Source organism: Chaetura pelagica, unplaced genomic scaffold (assembly GCF_000747805.2).
Source record: "Chaetura pelagica isolate M959 unplaced genomic scaffold, ChaPel_1.0 scaffold219, whole genome shotgun sequence".
Lineage (NCBI taxonomy): Eukaryota > Metazoa > Chordata > Aves > Apodiformes > Apodidae > Chaetura > Chaetura pelagica.
This window is the reverse complement of record NW_009954552.1, coordinates 1,383,932-1,404,802: the sequence shown is the minus strand read 5'-3', so window position 1 is coordinate 1,404,802 and position 20,871 is coordinate 1,383,932. Positions and strand designations below refer to the sequence as shown.

The window sequence follows — 20,871 nt, the reverse complement described above, 5'->3', positions numbered from 1 at the left end:
AGAGAACTTATTAGTCACAGTATCTGAGGAGAATCTGAAGGAAAATAAATACCAAAATTCAGTCCTGCTACCAGTAGGAAATGCAACATGTGCCACCTTTTTATTAGGTGAAGTCATTCAATTGAAGGGCATTCCCAGCTTCCATCAACACCATTACTCCTAATTCTGATCAAAGCAGCTCCTTGGCTCCTGTGACTTCCTTCCTCACTTCCAGTCTTTTAGTGAAGAAGTGGTTCAGGGGCAATAGGCATTCCCACCAATTTTTTTGAGAAACAAAAACATTTGCATGAATTAGGAAATAAAGGGAAATATACATGCAAGATAGTATTTTTTGCAAAAGGGTAATCTAGATACATATTTCAGTTTGCAGTAATAAAGTAGTCAGGCTCTAATAACATAAACAATGCTTAAATAACATATCCTAAAGGACTTCAGGAACATTAATGAGTTTCAAACCTTTTAGGAGGGCTTCTGAAGAATAAACCTATAAGCATTTCAGAATCACTATCCCTAAATTTTTCACTCGTAAGTTAATATTAACATCAGTTTGTCACTTGACAGACAAGTGGCATAGTCTGTTACTATTCCAGTATGCCAGTATGTGTTTCTTCAGTTAATCTGTTTTAAGGAAGAGCCTTGAGTTTGAGTTTTGTATAGTTTTGAGTTTTTAACTAATTTCAACGCTGGCTAAAAGCCTATTACTTCTAATGAACTTCCAAAGCTATGTTTCAGCCAGATGTGGATTCACAGGTTATAGTACTTCTGCATATCAATTAGAAATCAAATGTAATTCTATGGAAACCTCTTTAGTTGAAAATTTATACCAAGAACTCTTTTTTTTTTTTTTTTTTTTCTAAGAAAGAGATGCTCAAAGTATAGATATATTTATTTATTTAAAAAATACATTAGAGGAAAAAAAAACAACAACAAAAACAGAAAAAACCAGGAAAAAAAAGGCAAAAAAAAACCCCAAAAAACCAATGATTACACAGGGGGAAGGAGGTGTACCAGGAAAATTAGTATGAGACTAATCAACTGCAACTCTCTGTGTTTGGAGAACTGCAGAGCAACAAGAAAGCAAGAAATGGCATATGGTGGGACATAACTCTGGTGCATGCCTTGCATTTCCTCTCTGCCTCATGACAGCTGCACTTTGAGACCAACGTCATCCCCTTGAAGCCAAATGAAGCAGTGGGGAGACATTCTGTTGCCATGACTGTCTTGCACTCTCTTTCAGGACCAATCTATTTCCCTGTAGTTCAAACAAACTTCTCCAGAAGAGGAAAGCAATTGTGAAGTGTGAGTCAGAAATCAGCTGACAGAACACTAGACAACTGTTTTTCTCTTTACAGTATGTCTGACAGGTTAAGGAGACATTAGATACTCTAGAACTCCTCAGCAGTTTACTACTGAGAACTACAGCCCTCAAATGTGCTTTCCAGCTATGGAAATGAAATACTTTTGAAGAGAGCTTAGAGAAGGTAATCTCTTTGCTTAGCACTATTTTTTTTTTTTTTCCTAAACAGGAATACAAAGCATAACTTAGAGAAAATACTGTTCCTCTTAGAGCACTGACAGGAACCCACTAAGTCAGCTCTGGTGCTGACTACCAGCTGACATCCATCAGCTGGTATGCAGTACCTTGTTGTATCCCATATGGGACTCCTGGCTCACCTCTCATACAAAAATCTCAGCTCATCAGAAGGGGCAACCTTCTCTCTCTTAGTCCTGGAGATGTGATAGATCCCAGGAAGCGCAGGGGAATTGCAAGCAGTGAAATGCTGCCTCCCAGCAAAGCCTCTGAGAGACAGCCACTACTGGTTTACATTTTATGAAGAGGTTGGCTTCCTGTTTCCATTCCTATCTCACAAACACCGCTAACACACCACTTGCCTCAGACACTGGAAAATCAGAACACCGTTCATTTGGAGGAAATGAGCCATTCCTGTACTCCTGTACTTTCTAGCTGACAATTTCTACCTGCATGCATTAACCATTGATCCTCTTTTCTGGCTAATTCTGCCAGTAAATGTATAGACTGAAAACAGCCCACACCCTTACAGACATAATTCAGAAGACAAAGTAAGATAGAGGTTTGTTTACTTTCCCTGCCTCTTCAGAGGATTACAACTGTCCAAATGCATTTCAAGTGAAGGTTTTGATGGCAGAAAGGCTATATTGAAGTTGCTTTTTATTCAGAGAGATTAACACTCAGATTCCAATGCTGCTAAGATATAAAGTGCAATCCATGTTAGATGAGAATCACTTTTTGTTCTTAAAAGGTTTACCAGCTAAATGATGATATTCTAATTACATATTGTATTTTTTTTCTCCTCATACTAAAGGCTACAACAAATAAAACCAAGACTGATATATTTATGCCTATCTGTTGGAGTTGAATGGCCTTACCACAAGACTACACCACAGAGATATGAAGATATTAAAGCTGACTCCTAAAACCCTAAAAGAATTTTCAATATTGGAGGGATTCTGAAGCCAGTGTAAAAATTATAGAACCATAATGATGATGTCCTGGCATAGAGTCACCATATAAAGATGATCTGTCAGTTCTTTCTTTCACAGCTCTAAGCGAGGGATGGAGGTGGTTCCAATTGCTGTGAGATTTTGACCACCATCCTGAGCTGGATGCTTCCTAAACTGAACAGCTGTCAGAATAGCTTACCAGTTCCTTCACAGAGAGACAGACATTTTTGTTAATGGGAATTCTTACACAAATAGCTTGACAAGAATAAAAAATGGCCTAAGGGAAAAGAATAAGTAACATATCTCCCACCTTAACACTATAATGAAATGGTTTAAAATGGTTCCTCTCTGCGAAGACAAACAGAGACTCAGCCATTCAAAATAGGGTGTTCTTTTCCTGTTTTGATTTACTGACTATCTAGACAAGAATAATACTTGAGGAATAGAGAGCAAAAAAATGAAGATGAGATGGAGAAGCACAACACTGCTTCTCTCTGCTACGTAACTGTGAGCCATTCACATGCCCTGGGAACATATTCATGTGTCTCTGTAGGTGTTGATCACAGGGTTATGACAGTGCCATGTTTTGTAGGTCTGAGGAGAGTGGAGGACAGATGTCTGCTTTTGTTTCCAAAAGTGCAGGGTTACCAGAATCCAGGGGCAATGTTCCCCCATCAGGCACACGACAGAGCAATGGTCAATGCACAAAAGCATTCATCTCAGCAAGCTGCCCTAAGTTTAAATAACAACATTTCCTGTGCACAGGATAGCAGAAAGCAAAATGACCTTATTTTGGTTATACAAAATTCAAAGAGCAAGCAAGACAAACCAAACTGGGTGAAGAGGCTTTTATATTCTCCAGCAGGGGATCAATCTTACCCCTTCTCCCTACTTACAGAATTGGGATATGGCATAGAAACCAGTACTGATTTCAGAAAACAGGAAAAAAGATATTTAAAAATACAGTTTTCATTTTCAATACCCTCTTGGATCCCCTCACACAGCTCTCTCATCCCTTCACTTACTATGCTGACACTGTATGACCAAAATTTGAGAGATTGAGTTTTATTCCACCTCTACTAAATATTAATTTTTCGTTAAAAAAGTCTATAACTGTGCTGGTTTGGCAGGATTTTTGGTAGTGGGGGAGGGGCAACATAGGTGGCTCTGGTAAGAAGCTGAGATGTTCCTCCAGCTCCAAAACCAGTGAGCCAAGGAGCCATTAGAGAGGGACAATAGATGCACCTCTGTGATTAACATACAAAAGAAATGAAATAAGACCATAGCAGAGCAAGCAGAGCAAGCAAAAAGAGCTGGAGAGGCAGAGTAGTGTCCATGGCTGGTGAGGAAGAAGGGGAAGAAGGTGGCCTAGCAGAAGTTTCCCTGCAGCCTCTAGCAAGATGGCAGCTGTCCCCCTGCATTCATGGAGGAACATGGTGGAACACTCCCTGAAGATGCCAGGAGGGGTGAATTTGGATTTGCTACCAGAGGACTTGGATTATTCAGCTGTGAAAGACCCCGCGGCAGGAGAGGTGACTGTTCCCGGAGCAGCCCATGACTCTGTGGGAAGCCCACACTGGAGCATCTTGCTCCTGACCTTGTGGGAAGGAGTCATGAAGGAGAGGTTTGTGGAGGACTCTCTCCCATGGCAGGAACCCTGTGGGGAAGCAAGGGAGGACTGAGGAGGAAGGAGCAGCAGGAAACACCAGACTGAGGATTTACTCTAAACCCCATCCCCTGACACCTGTAGCATTGAAGGGAAGGAGGTAGAGTAACAAATCAGACCAGGAAGAAGGGAGGGGTGGGGATAATGTATGTAAGTGCTGCTCCTTTTGTTGTCTGTGCCCTGTGTGCATTTGATTAGTGTGATTTTTTTTTTATTTTATTTTTTTTCCCCAAGTTGACTTTGTTTTGCCTGTGACCTTAATTGGCGAAGAACCCTCGTTGTCTTTTGTCTCGACCCATGAGCTTCTAGTTGGCCTTTGTTCTCCCTTCCCACAGTGCGAGGTGGGGGCGTGGAGGCCAAAATTTGAATGGGCAGCCATGTGGCTGTTTCTTTGTTGTGTTAGGCCCAAATCATGACATGCCCAAACCACAACAATAAAATGTGAAACTCCATGAGTATTTTCTTTAGTCTACATTTGAGCATTCCTCTTAAAATACCACATTGAAAATTAACATTATTTTCTAATGTTTGATGCTAGAAAATATTGAGCCTATGTTTACGATTTATTAACAATGCAGCAAAAGTTAGAATAAGTTTCCTGATGCAGGAACTGAAGAAAAAATTCATACATCACATTAATAGTTATAATCATATGTGCTTGTAACTCATTAATTTTTCAGTATTCCATCTGAAAGAAAGGAAGAGAAAGTTGTCAATTTAAATCAAATGGGTAAGGCAACTTTGAATTCCTTAGAGCTTATACATACCAGATACGGTGTTGAAAAGCATCTTTTTGTACTCATTACTATGTACACGTATGATACATTGTGTCATTAGAAAAGTGAGAAGTGAGAATCAGGGCTGAGACTGTACTCTGACCAGAGAATGTATTGAGAACAGTCCTGAGGAAAAGGACTTTGGGGTGTTGGTTGATGAAAAGCTAAATATGAGCCATCAATGTGCGCTTGCATCCCAGAGAGCCAGCTGTATCCTGGGCTGCATAACAGGAATGGCCAGTAGGTCAAGAGAGGTGATTCTCTCCCTCTACTCTGCTTTCATGAGACTCACGTAGGAGTACTGTGTTCAGTTCTGGAGTTTCTAAAACAGGAAGGACATGGACCAACAAGTCCAGAGGAAGGCCATGTAGATGATCAGAGAGCTGGAGCACCTCTCCTATGAAGACAGCTCGGGCTGTTCAGCCCAGAGAAGAGAAGGCTTTACGTAGACCTTATAACAGCCTTCCAGTACCTGAAGGGGGGCTACAGGAAAGCTGGGGAAGGACTTTTTAGCAGGGCATGTAGTAACAGGACAAGGGGTAATGGCTTTAAACTAGAAGAGGGAAGATTTAGGTTAGACACTAGGAAGAACTTTATTTTTTTTCCCCATAGGATCAGAGAGATATGGAAGGAATGATGAAAAAAAACAAACAAAAAACAAATCCTGTTTGGAAAAAAAGGCCAATATAAAAGGAAAATACTTGGAAATATTTTTCCTTCCGATCCTACTGCCTCCAAATTCTTGCCTTTTTCACACAGAAGATCTATTTCTGGCCTCCTCAGCCTTCATATAAAACTGCTGCTGCTTCCCGTTTACCTTGTCTGTCTTACCCCTTTCTGGATGAAACTCAGGGACCACAGACAGCTCAATTATGAAGGAAATAATTAAATCTTGCCCTATCTGCTCCCAAACTACCACGACAGCTAATCTTTCTGACCATTTCAGTTGTTTCAGGATGATAGTATCAGAAGTAAAGGCCCTTGACAGTTATTTTTAGTAAAATTTTCGAAGTGATGTTATGGTTTAGATACAAATACCATAGTGGCAATTTTTTCAGATACAATAACTTGCTACTAAGAAATTTTATACATTGATTGTCTGACAGTAAACATATTGAATCTTAGACTATTAGCAAAATAGAACTATAAAAACCTGATGTTTTCATTGTTCTGCAAAAATTGTTTCATCTTACCAAGACTATTACACATATCCAGCAGATTTCATCTCAGTCAAGAGACTAAAAATGCCCATTAGCTTAAGAAAACCTGTTTTCCAAGTATATCCTCATATAATTTCACAAAGGTTATACCATTATGTCATAAAAAGGAACAGCATCAGATACGCATTCATGAAGAATTTTTTTTCTGAAACATTTTAAGTCCACTACCACCTTTGAGACATTCATTAATTGTTCCACAAAATTCTCACACTGTACATCAGTTTAGAAAGTAACTCATCCCACAAATGAAGTAAAGAAAAAATGTAATTGGATCCTATTAAAGCTGAAAACATGTAGCTGAAAACTTTAAACCAGTAACAAATTCAAACCCCAATACCAGAGCATTCAAGGTTAAATACAAATGCTCTTAAATTTAGAAGAAATCAAATTAATATCCACATGTATATTTTTTGGTATCAGTGCTTTCTCAAGCTTGCTGTGGGGGTATCTCCAGATTGATTTCACTTCCTCAGTTCAGACCATGACCTATTTCCAAGCCTGTTTTGCAATTATATGAAGCATTCTGGCCAGAGCAGCAACACAGATATCTTCCCTTTGTATTTTATTTTTCAATTATTATTATTAATTTTTAATAAAAACATTTTCTTTAAGACTGAATTAAATTAGAAATACCATCAGTCTCTTTCTTTCCTAGTATATTACAGATGCATTTAGTTTTCAAATCATGTATCTGATCCTGCAAGTGCATGCTTCTCAGCACTCCTCTTTGCCTTAGACCTGGCAATTTGAGATATGCCATGTCCCTAGCAACATCAGTAAGGTGCATTATTGCACCCATTCTATTATTTTGATATCCCACTAAAACTGAAGGATATTAAAAAATAATTGCTTCCTCCTCAAGCACAGTTTTGCAAAAATTATACTGCACATCTGCGAGGAAAGATGTACCTAAACCAGTTCTCACCTTGCACACCATCTGGGACAACTAGTGTGGGGCAATTGTGCAGAGGGCCAGCACATATCATGTGTGCTATCAGCATGACAGGGAAAAAACAGCATTATAATCCTGAACAGATCTACAGCTAGTGGCAAGATACTGATTAGCAGCGGGCAAGTGAAGTACAGCATAAAATAGGATGCAGTAACATATACTGCCTTTGTTCTGTCTGCTGTTTAGAGGTGTTGCTACAGGAACCAGCAGTGCACACAGACCTTTGCTTATACCAATGGCTCAATTATAATGTTAGTGCACACCATAAGAAGCTTGAAGAATATGTTATTAAATCTAACCTATATAAAATTATCATGACACTGTTCTGACCAATATTTCCCTTTATGTACTAAAATAAAAGATGGTATCATACACCCCAGATCTCATTAACCCTTTGGCAAGTAGAATTCAATCCAGTATAATTTGAATTTACTATACCTCACTAAACTGCTGGCAGTGTCGGGATCTTGTGCTGTTACTGTACCAACAGTTGTCCCAATCTTTGCATTTTCATAAACTTCCATGACATAGGAAGGCATAGTGAAGAGTGGAGGTTCATCCACGTCGCCAACAATGACCTTCAACATTGTTACATCTTTGAATGGTCCCAAGTGCGAAAAGCGGAAATCAAGGTGAGTATTAGCTCCTTCTATGTTAAGTGTATACGACTTCTTTTTTTCATAGTTAAGAGGCTGTTGGCAGAAAAAAAATTATTTATCAATACCATTCTGTGGTTTAGTTTATCCTTCTAGCAAGCTAACTACTTTTCTGTGTAACTTAAACCACATTTCTTCATGTCAATGGAAAGGCACAATATTCTGTGATAAGTCTGGCAGCCACTGCCATACCTTGTAAGTAGAAGGACATCTGTGAAGCAAGATGAAGTCAGGTTTTCTCTACAACAGAATTGTGGGCAAGGCAGCTGTTTTGGAAAAACTCAGGGTTTAGAATGTCAGATTCTTTTTCTGTGACAAAGTAAAATATCTGAATTTTATCACCTTTCGATTTTTATTGGTCAATGCTAAATGTTGAAAAAGGTAGAACCTGATGTATCCCAAATTAAATTAACTTAATATCTTCAATTAACATGTTTAATAAACAGTGATGAGAATACTTAAATTCTTATCTTCTCTTTAACCCTCAACTGAAAAAAGCAGCTCCTTGCAGGAAAGCACTCAAGTTATCACAGAATTGACACAGTTGGAAAAGATCTCTAAGGTCACCACATCCAACTGTCAACACCCACCCCTCAAAAACATAAAAAAAAGCCCACTAGAGCATGTTCTGAAGTGCCTTATCTACACATTTTTCAAATACCTCCAGGGATGGTGACTCCACTACCTCCTTGAGCTGAATTGTTCTGTTTGGAAAAGACTTTTAAGATCATCGAGTCCAACCATAACCTAACTCTACCAAGCATTAACCTAAATCTAGCAAGTCCAGAGCTTAAACCATGTTCCTAAGCACCACATCTGAAGATCTTTTAAATACCTCCAGGGATGGTGATTCAATCACCTCCCTGGGCAGCCTATTCCAGTGTTTATTTACTCCTTCCATGAAGAAGTTTCTTCTAGTATCTAATTCTAAACCTCTCCTGGTGCAACTTGAGACCATTTCCTCTTGTCCTATTGCTAGTTACTAAGGAGAAGAGACAGACCCCCACCTTGTTACAACTTCCTTTCAGGTAGTTGTAGGGAGCGATAAGGTCAGCCCTTTCCCTCCTTTTGACCAGGCTAAACAAACATAGTTGCCTCAGATTGTTTTCACAAGACTTCTTCTCCAGATCCTTCACTGGCTTTGTTATCCTTCTCTGGACTTGCTTCATCACCTTGATGTCTTTCTTGTAGTGAGGGGCCCAAAACTGAACACAGTATTTGAGGTAAGGCCTCACCAGTGCTCAGTACAAGGCAAAAATCACTTCCCTATCATAAGAAACAGGAATTTTAATGTGTAAGAATAGCCTAAATGTGCTTATGTGCTTTTCTAATCAGAAAGAGTGCATCACGATATCCTAAACCATTTTCTTTTAAAATCTGCACCAGTAATAATGAGAGAGAGAACTCTTTGACCTCAGTCTCACCATGTACTGCTGTGCTGCACGGGTATAATGCAGTCATAAATGAGAAGGAATTCTACAGCCAAGGATATGCCTTCTACAAGGCCTAATTTTCCAATAAAACTCAATAGAAGGCACAATCGCAGCTGTACCACCCAACAGAAACACCACTGCCACTTGAATATTGTCCTGTTATTCAAATCAATAGATTCCCACTAGGAATCCTACCTCCCTGCTAGGAAGGAAGAAGCTAAGGGATTGACTCATCTATCACACAGCATGGATACTTTCTTAGCAGTCCCAGTTCTAGCTTGCTACTTACACGTGAAAATTTCATCTCCTGAGTTCAGTTGGTTTTCAGATTATTGTGAACTAATTCTACTGACTTTATATACTTATTTTAATGCTATATTACCATGCTATTACACTGCTTTATGCAAGATAAAAGATACACAGGTAATTTAGCTCCATGACTGGATATACAATTAAACAGTGCTTTTTACTGAAAGCCACAGTACACAACCACAACCATTTTGAGTCAGTTTCTTTAATGTCACTAAAGTCACTGACTACTTCTCATAAACAGCCCATTGAGACAGCCATCCTGAAATAGCTTTTAAAAATACCAGTTCAGCTTAGATGTGTTAAATATCTTAAGAAACTGTTCCAAAAACTAGTAATCAATAGCAAAAATGCAAAACTCTTTTACCCCAGTTTATGATCTGAGTAACTACCTTTTTCTTGATTTTGCAGAGGAAAAAAAAAAAAATAAATGAAGAACTGTCAGTCTCTTCCAAACTCTTCTGTAATCATAGCATGTCCCCACTTTCCAGATAGAGTATGAGCCAGTCTCTCAGCTCAAAATTGTACTATAATGACTGTAGGGGCTGACTGCAGGGACCGGCAATGACAATGACGACAAGGCCTATGGGAGAAAACCTAACAGAGCTACCACATAATGAGGCACTTAGGACTGAAGCTGTTTACACACTGAAGTATCAAGGATAATCCCTGTTGTAATTTTTTGAACCCTTCTAAGTATCTGCCTACACTTCCACAAAGACAAGTTTCTGGGAAATAAGTAAACCTCAGAGGACACGAAGCATGCAGTGTTGCCACTTATCCATTTCACCAAAATACGCTAGACCATGCAGTTATAGAACAGATTTCAAAGTTGCAGATTGCAGTTTTTAAAATGTGTTTCTATGTTGAGAAATCTTTATTGATAATAGACACCTCAGTACTTAGTGGGTTACAAATACCTGGCTTTAGCCAATTTATAAGAAAGGATAGGTAGGTTCATATTTATTATTACAACAAACAAAGTAGACAGTTGCACAGACATATATATATATACCACCATTAAATTTCCAACATTGTTAGGACACAGGCATGATACTAAAAGAACCTGAATACACATGTAAGTTTGTTTGGTTTTTTTTTTATATACAATAGAAATTATCATGATTTTATGGCATGGCAGAATTCTACTACAACCAGTAGTGTTCTGTGTGGACCTGAAAGCCTGGCTGAAAAGAGGTCAGTACAAGTATTCAGATCTTCAGTCAAGGCTAAACTGGTACTTCCTATCAACCTGAAGAGTGGAAAAGTAATACTTATGGAAAGAAATATGAAGAACTCAATGTGAATTGTCAATGTCAGTGTGTACCTTGTAGATAAAATCCGTGAATTTAACTGATCACATATAAGAAATTGAGTTGGTCAGGATTTACATATGCTAGATATTCCTTTGATTTCTCCTCTATGTATTGAAGGACAATTAATTCATTCTCTTTACTCTAATAGTATGAGATTTTTTTGTCTTTTTCTTTCTCCATCTCCCTTTCCTGAATTAAAAATTAAAATTTTAAAGGCATGGCATTTTACTACAGCTTGATAAGTATACTACAATTAAAAAGAAAAAGAAAAAAAAAAAAAAAAAAAAAAAAAAAAAAAAAAAAAAAAGTGAGTTGAGTATAGCACTCAAATTTATAAAGAAATATAAGTTTAGTAAATTCTAACTCAGATGTCAATCATTAATTTATGTTGTATTTCATTTATGAGCAGGAAAATATGAAATAGGAATTTCCATTGCTCTGGAGCAAATATGTTCTAAGATTTAAAAAGTTTACAATAGGGTTTCAAATTGTAAATCTGACCCTTTTTTTTAAAAACTAAATTGAGCTTATACTGACAGTGATTGGATTAGGTTGGATAGGAAGATTAATTTCTCCCAGAAAACACAAATAGAATCATACAAAGCCCAAAGTATTGTTTCTTTCTTTTGTATAGTTATTAAATCAGAAAATATCAACACTTTTTTTTTCTTTGTCCAGAAATACAAGAATAATCCATCCTAATAATTAGAAAAAGCTGACACTTTAACCATAGCCAAGGCTGTTTTTTTACTTTGATTTTCTCCTTTCTTCTTGTCTCTGAATTAAAGAATCAGATGCTGCGACATAAGAGAAAAACAGTCTACTCTCCTGCACTGTGGTTCACAGAAGTGAAAAAACAACATTATTTTCAACACTGAGCTATTTTAGATAGAAAAATACATACTATGCTAAGCCTTACTATTACCAGGGGTCACAATTAAATTTTTTTTACCTTGTTCTCTCCCAAGGAGCAGTAAGGAACTTTACAAGTAAAGTAAGTCCTGTGACAATCCACATCTTTGAACAACTCATGACTACAGTTGTTATATCACATTTCCTTTTGGTAAAAATATTAAAAACCAGAAATCTGGTTGCAATTTGAATCTATAGAACTGTATTTTGTTAGGCTTCTCCTTCAACACTGTGTATGTGTTAAAATAGACATTTAGCTTTCATTTGAAGAAAAACTTGGATTTCCGTTCATAGCCTGTCTAACGTGCTTAAAAGAAATTTGCTCATAGACTCATCAGTTATTTCAGGTAATCTGAGCTGTTTACCAGTAGGAGGTTTTAATTGCCATCTTCTCCTTTTTTTCTTTTTTACATATAATTTATTAATCATAACATTCAGCTTAAAAAAACTAAGCTATTCTAATTCAGGAAGAGTTTGGGAATTAAAATTCTAATAAAAAACAATTCACATTTACAAAGGAAATATTTCAACTATTCCATCAATTTTTTAATAGGACTCATTTAACTCCAAATAACCAAACATAAATATGTGGTTTTGTTTTTTCTGACCCCTTACTTTCTCCATGAGAAGCAAATACTCAAATAAATTGCTTGCAATGATGTTCACTCTTCATGTGTAAAACCTAAATTTAAATTCTCCTTCATTTAACTCACAGGCCTTGAACATCTGTTGCCTATCTCAGGCATTAGCTGTAAGGTAGGAGAGGAAGCACTATTCTGCCATTCTAGAAATCTAGATTTACTTAAAATTGTCCCAACACTGAAGATCATGAACTCTTTCCTGGACAAAAACCAAAACTTTTAAATTTTTGATGGACCAAAATATAGTTTTTGTTCATGTTTTATTTTCCCAAAGCATAATGACTTTCCATGACCATTAGCCACATATCTCCAGTATGTATTCACTGCTTATTCTGATTTTCATGCAAAACTGAAAGTAGTAAATGTAGCTCAAGCAACCAGCTTCTGGAAAATACCGTTCTTCATTATATTGTAGTTTGTGTTTCTAGTACCAGGCTCCCAAAAGGAACGAAGAATTTTATCAGATATAAATAGCTGCTTCCTGAGCATTTCCAGTCTCATTATACAAAATGGAAGAGAAATGGGCTGTTAAGACTTTTTATTTCTGGGAAGCTTGAATGTTCCTGACTGACTTGACATCAAGAAAGTATGGCATACTTCTGCAAAAGTCACAACAAGGTAGGGAAATATTGAACAGCCATTCTTCAAAGGATCCAGAGAATAACGGCTTTTACTGTGCTTTTTTGTTTTGGTTTCCTTTAGTCTGCCATTCAAACTAGGAACTGCATAAAGCAAAGGATAAATCCTTCATGACAGTATGCAATCTTCCCTATGTAGCAGAACCTTTGAGACTGAAAGGTAGCTCCACAGGGCTTGTCAACAGGAGAGATGATGAAAGTACTGGATGTTGTCGGTCAGTCCAGAAGGAGACTAGAAAAGATTCCTTACAAGACTTATGTTATCAGCCTAGCATGGAGGTGCTGAGAAATTTTATTTTTGCATCAGAACCTAAAAAAAGTGAAATTTCGAAAGGTTTGAGGAGGACTTCAGACCTCCAGACACAGTAAGATATTTACTTCTGCATTTTCTGATGTACTTAATATGCATTCTTCCAGAAAAGTATTAGAAGAGGACAAATAATTTCATTCTACTGTTACATAAGGTACTAGCATCTAACATATGAAAGAAAACTGATTCTGTTCTTGGCAGACATTACCTGTTTTGGGTAGGCTATTAAACTAGTTCAGCTTCAAACCCAATCTAAATTAAAAGTAATTACAACACACACTATATAAAATACTGATAAAACTGCATACAAGATCTGACTAAAAAAACTATTTTAAAAATGAGATTACATTTTTGTGCTGTACAAGGGGATATTATAACTCCTCTGAGGAAATAACAGAGGTACTCCATACGAATTTATGTAACTTAAAGTGCTGAATTTCTGCTCAACTGAAATGTGAATTACCTAAGAAAAACACAGCCTTTCTTGTCTTGATGGAAAAATTACTAAAATCATTGTCATGTGTATGCATAAGAACAGGCACCCTATGATTTTTTCATATTCTAAAACACAGTGGAAATGTATATGAAGTAATTTTTTTGGCCAAAAAAGTAAGAAATGTGATTTCACACATTTTAAGTGTGATGTTCTTAATTTTGTTGCAAATACTTCCTTTCTGATTCATGTTCTCAACATTCCTAAATGTTGCATTTAACAAACTATAGTAATGATGAATTTTTAAACAGAGAATTTATCATTTTGAAGAAGATATAACAGGTCATGGCATTAGATACATCAAGGCCACCAGGAAATAACTTCTGTGATACAAAAGAGACAGTTTACATTTATGTAGCTGAAAGATCTGGGCATTACACAACCTTTATAAGAAGACACTGAATTAAAGCTTAAGATACTAGCTGAGATAGCAACCCCTTAAAAATAATTTTTAATTATAAAAATAATATTTCCTTCAGTTTCTAAGTATTTTAAGATATTAAATTAAAATTTATATACATACATATCTATTCAGATGCAAAACAGCAACATTCTCTATAATGGTTTTAATTTTTTCTCTTTTCCATTTTTTCTCTTGTTCTCACTCTCCTAATGTTAATCAGACACAAAATGTATATTGCAATAGGAATACAAATTCACTTTTATTTTTTATGCTGCATGGATATAATTGCTGCATACACAACTCAATAACAACTAATCCACATGAGAATTGCTAATTGATGTCTGTTAGTTCAAGTGAAAAGCTGAACTCAATAAACTATTTCCCTTTGTTGGAAAGGCTTTAAAAAAAAAAATAAAAATATTACATATAGTAAGCTATCTGTCTTGGTTATTATAAAAGTAAATTTAAATCTAGCCATATAATATTAGCATAAGTTGGCAGCCACTTCAGAAAATGTTCACTATAAACTCAGTGCAGAAAACTTAATATGGAGATGAAACAACCTATGTAATTAGATTTGAGCATGGAATTCTGTTAAGAATGACATTAAAAGGCAAGAACACTTTATAATAAATAGTTTCAATATACTGGGATAATATAGGAAATTCATATAAATGAAACTGTGTGATGGCTTGACCAGTTATATTTTGAGTCCTTATAAGCAAGTCAATGTTTACATTATACAATACTTGAACTTTAAGATACCAGCTGCCAAGAAAGTAAATTAATAACATTCAGTGAAAACTAAACTATACACTCATTGCCACAGAGAAACTTTCTGTGTAAAGATTAACTTATTTAAATTGCAAAGCCATCATTCAGAAAAATTAAACTATCTTAACTTTTTCTAAAATTCAGTAAGATTTAATTTATTATAATAATAGATAGAATCATAGAATAATTTATGTTGGAAAATACCTTTAAAATCATCAATACCAACCATTAACCTAACTTTATCAAGTTCACTGCTAAACTGGGTGCCCAAGAACCCTATCTATAAGACTTTTAAACACATGTATGGGTGTTACTTCCCTGAGCAGCCTGTTCCAGTGCAACTTGAAACAATTTTCTCTTGTCCTGTTCCTTGTGAGAACAGAGGAGCAGTAAAATATCCCTTCAGCCTTCTTTTCTCCAAACTAAATAGCCCAGCCCCCTCAGCTGCTTCTCATAAGACTTATCCTCAAGAGCCTTCACCAGCGTAGTTGCCCTTCTCTGTACCCACTCCAGCACATTGATTTTTTTTCTTATACTGTAGCCCCCAAAACTTAACGCAGTACACAAGGTGCATCTTCACCAGTGTCAAGTACAGCAGGACAATAAGTTCTCTAGACCTGCTGGCAACACTATTCCTGATGCAGGCTGGGATGCTGTTGACTTTCTTGGCCATCTGGGCAGACTGCTGATTCATTTCAGCCAGCTGTCAATCAACACACTCAGGTATCTTTCTACTAAGCAGCTTTCCAGACTCTCTGCCACAAGTCTGTAGCACTGCTGGGGTTGTTGTGGCCCAAGTGCAGGACTTGACACTAGGTCTTGTTAAAGTCCATATGATTGGCATCAGCCCATCTATCTGGCCTGTACTGGTCCCTCTGAAGAACTCTCCTACCCTCAGGCAAATCAACAATCCCACCTAACTTGGTGTCATCTGCTTACTTAGAGAGGGTGTTCTCAATCTCCTCATCCAGGTTGTTGATAAAGATACTAAACAGGAGTATCCCCAGCACTGAGCCCTGGGAAACACCATTTGTGACCATTGAAAAACCACAGAAAACATAAATAACTGCTGTGATTTTTTCCTTGAATTTCTTTTCTTCCTGCTTTTCCTGCAAAGATTTAAAGTGCCTCAGGAAGCAACATGGAGAAGCTTATGTTACTGAAGTTCATGATTCCATAGGTTTGCACTGTAAAATATTTTCTTTATGCTATATGCTTATTCAGCATTCATCATTCTATTTTAATGACATACACAGGGAACTTTCAAAGTCTATTCCTTACCTTCTTCAGGGAAAGAATCCCTTCCCTTGTTTCTTTGTCAGTGGATATGGAGAACACCCCAGAGCCATCACCATTTATAATTGTGTACTTCATATCTGCATTTGAACCAGTATCTGCATCATTTGCTTTGATTTTACCAACGGCTGATCCAACTTGAGCTGATTCAGGAACATAGAGTTGATAATGTTCTGAAGGGGGAAAAACAAAACAAAACACAACACAATAGCTTGAATATTTTGTAGGCAAACTAAATTAGAGAAGTCTTATGTACTTTAAACACTCCTGAGTAAATGGAAGAGTATCTCATATGCAAACCCAACAAATAAGCTTATGAACTTTTTTAGATTCCTGAAAGAATTCAAAAGGGAATTGTATTTTACCTGGGATGCCTTAATTCCCTACTCAAAACTCAAATAATCTAATGCAGGATATTGGTTTTTAAAGTTATTTTTGCTCTTCATGACATAACACAAAAATTAATTCTGAAGCTTACTTCACACCAGTATTTTTTAAAATTTATCTTCTCCATAAGCAAAATAAATTTATCTTCACCAACTAATCATCAAATGAGTAGTCAAATCAGTATTTTTTCACTAAAAAACATTTTTATGCGATATTTATGTTTATAGTTTTTGTTCTGAAATCTTAATAAGTTTTGAAACATTGTATCAATATTTCACACTACTCAATCAGCACCTATTTTTTTCTACAGAAAAATGCAATACTTTTTTATATTTTACCATTACCATTTTGCAGTGGCTTCATTGCAGCACAAAACCCTTTGCACACAAATTTTACTTAGTATCCACAATAAAGGAAAATAAATATAATGGATACATAAAAGTATTACACAGTTGTGCCCATAAAAAGCATCCAGAACAGCTATGATGTCCTTTCAATTTTTTTTATAATGTGTTAGGTTAATCATTAGAAAATGAAACATTTTTCTGAAAAAAATATTGTCTTAACTGTCTCTGTACTTTTGGTTTAAATCTCCCAACAGTTACAAAGTTACCTGGGGTACATGAAGAGGCCACGGGAGAAAAAAGTGGCAAACAGACACAATGTGATTACATAAACCTCAATTTCATTCTGAAACTAGGGCAGAAAAACAGCTCAAAGAAATTTTCTCCAATAATCCTAGTGTTGTAACACCACAGGGATGCTGAAACCTACCAGCAATGAAAAGGAGAATACACATTCAATAGAATGTGTGCACACACCAAAAAAACCCAGCAACCCAAATAAACTCTCATCCAAATTCCTCCCCTGCAGTGTGCACAGTAGACATCTCAGGCCAACCACTAATACAGAAAAGAGATCAAAAAGACAACTTCTGTTATAATACATCTTTTGAAACCCCAGAAAGTTTTTTCTATATTCCTCTTCAACATGCTGTGACCATGAATGCTATGGCGCAAGAAGGAGATGCAGGAGAGTGGATCAGATGATGCTACCTATCATTAAGCTAACATGTTGTTAGTTTGTCAAGTTTAAACCAGCTAGGATGAGTGCAGAGGTAGCCTCAGAAGGCATGTAGAAAGAGAAAGGTAAAATTTAAATCTGCACTGAGGCAGAAAAACACTATTAGTTGGATGGACTGAAGAAACTGTGAAACTACAGAAGTTGCAACTGAAGTGAAAAGTGATTTTATCACTATAATACAACTAACTTTAGTCACTTGTTAGGAAATAGACCTTTTTGTTACAAATTTGTCTAATTACTTCCATAGTGGTTCCTAGACTTATATATAGTCTTGAAGATTTATTTTTTTTAATGAAACTAGCCAGTAACACTAATTTTTAAAAAATAGTGGGAAGGATGTACAAGTATAATACACTTGGTTAGTCCAAAAAGAAAGAGGTTTCCTAGGAAAACAAAAACAGGTTACTGTGCATGAAGAAATCTCAACAGAAAGAAGAAATAACCAGCAGAACAACAACAACGAAAAAGTATAATTTATGATATAAAAAAGATAATAAATCAACACTGATGTAACAGGAAAATTGCTTAGTAGTTGTTTCAATTAAAATGCACAGTAAATTATTTGATGCAATTCTTTGATATGCATATAACAGCCATATTAAAAAATCTCAAAGAAAATTATGTGCCATGCATTCTTTTGCAATGCTTTGTGCTTACAGATTATGTCAACTGGCATTTTCATATTACTGGTTGTTTTATTTCATACATAAAATTATAGTGATGGGATGAGATTCATTTTGACATTTACTTATTGTTAAAATAAATGTGAAATGTGGTCTTCTGACACTTTTATTCTGACTAATGCGTTCCAAAAAGGAAAAGTTTGAGGCCATAAAGAATATGTTATGGAGTGGCCATAAAGAATATGTTACATAATCAAACCACTTCAGGAACTGGAGGTGTTATAACCCATAAGATAGGGTGAAGTAATTTGAGACTTCCAGTAGTCGATCTAGTTCAAATATATCCACATGACATTACACTCTGCTTTATAATCACACCCCAAGTGTTAGCCATCTGTTTCAGAAATCATTTTACTGATACTAGCTTCAAACATTCTGAAATACTTAAGCTTTAAGCAAAACAAGTATTAAAAATCACCAATTAATTATTTATCAGTATTTGTACAACTGAAATGTTTCTAAAAATGAATTAATTAAAACTGTTAAAAAATAAACACTCCTAGACAATAAGGTCAGAAATGTCTCCCAAAGAGTATTTAACCACTGCATCACAGAGACAGCAGATGACTCATGAACATGAGCCAAATAGATGCTTACAAACAATACTAACTAAAACCAACAAACACATAAGAGGATAAAATTCAGCAACATGAAGGTTAGATAAAATATAGACATTTTTTAGACTAGTGGTGGAAATTGGAAATGTTCTTAGTAAACACTGAATCATTATAAACTTTATTACTGGAAAGTAGAGAATCTAGCTAAATGCTCAACCAAAAATTTCCTTTGGGTATTGAATACATTTTGATAGGACATCAACATAATGTGGGATGGGTGTACTGTGAATTTATTATTCTTCTTCTGAGTCTTTCTCAACTCTCTAAAAACTGTTTGGAAAGTTATGAGCCCTGAGGATCAGGTTCTGTTCTGCACCAAAACTCTTACAGCACAGCTCATACACAAATGCCTTTGTCTATCTACTAGTAAATTGATAAAAAGAGCAACTGATCGCCTTAATATAAAATAGTATCATATCCTATATGTGTATTAAAGTTCTATGTGAAGAAATGTTACTTGAACTTAACTAACTGAATATTCATTAGTTAAATTGATAAGATGTAGAGAGTAAAGGGACATTGAGTCAGGCTCGAAGTCTCATGAGTATCAGTCAAAATTCAACTGGCAGCCAATTAAGATTAATTGTTCAGGAACCAAAAACAGGGGCTGATAATATTGAATGTCTTGATTAATGAACTGAATGATAGGTTGCATGTATTCACAGCAAGTAAGTGGACAATACCAACTTGGGGAAAAGTGGTCAGTGTGCAGGAAGGCAGGGCTGCTGTTCAAAAGCTCCTAGACAGACTGGAGAAATGGGCTGACAGGAACCCCACAGCAGTCAGTAACCACACCAAAGCAGGAATAATGCCATCCGCCTGTACATGCTTGGAGCCACCCACCATTAAAGTAGTTTTGCAGAAAAGAACTTGGAAAATGACATTTCAAAGCTTATCTAGGCAAGACCCTTAGCGAACTGATCTAACTGGACTTGGCTTAAGCAGAGGTTTGGGTCAGATGACCTTCTGGATGCTCCACATGGATCTGTGTTCTTGGCTTTAATGAGTTTGCATCTCATGTTTTACTGCTGGTATCTCTGATAAAACTTAAGTGCAGTTCCAATGGTGGACTGTGCTCAATCTTGCTTGGTGGCTTTCTACTATGAAATTATTCTTCATTCACAGAGATACTTGTTTTCATTATATGTAATAGTTTATTCTGGATTTCTCTTTTGAGACTGCAGAGTTTTAGAAGTCCATTTCTCACAGTATTCTTGGATATTTGCCACATCTTTCTTCACTATGTTTATTTTTAATGTAATAAAATACATTTTAATCCATCACCATTATGAATAGAGTAAATTTTACGATTCCAAAAGCTCAGTCAATTTTATGTCTACTATTTTTGTTCTGAAAATTCCTTTTGATGACAACATCTCTTCCATACAGCTAAACTAAGGAAGACATTTCTAAGATGTATGTTTGGCTTATTCTTCTTCCCTGCCAAGAGAACAATGCTTTTGCATTTTCTAAGTATTTGAAATGTAAGTGAAGTGATTTCTTATTTGCAAATGTGACACTAAACTAATCTTCACAACTCAGACACATTGCTTGCCTTGAAACTCCAGAGAACTAACACTCTTGTGTCAATTATCAACACTCTTCTTAGATGCAATAGACTCTATTGCCTGGAAAAAGACTTGTGCATCCCCTTGCCTGCGCTTCTGACATGTCAGTACAAAGAAGGAGTTACGTTTCTCGTTAAGATTATAATCAATGGTGAGTTTATTTTATATTCTATGCAACTTTGCCTTTACAGACAGTAACTAAAAGTACCTGAGAACTTCCTGAGTAATTCTCAGAGATCAAAAGTATCCTGACT

General features: G+C 36.2%; 1 protein-coding gene across 1 annotated transcript in view; it reads right to left on the bottom strand.

Annotated features, from left to right (window-relative positions):
- The window catches only part of CDH18 (cadherin 18, type 2), a 167,058-nt gene that overhangs the window by 31,760 nt on the left and 114,427 nt on the right, over positions 1-20,871 (bottom strand). Inside the window, exons 5-6 of the mRNA XM_010005082.1 lie at positions 16,265-16,452; positions 7,537-7,790 (exon numbers count right to left, since the gene is read on the bottom strand). Of these exons, the coding sequence (XP_010003384.1) occupies positions 7,537-7,790; positions 16,265-16,452 (442 nt within the window). The remainder of the gene's footprint in view (positions 1-7,536; positions 7,791-16,264; positions 16,453-20,871) is intronic.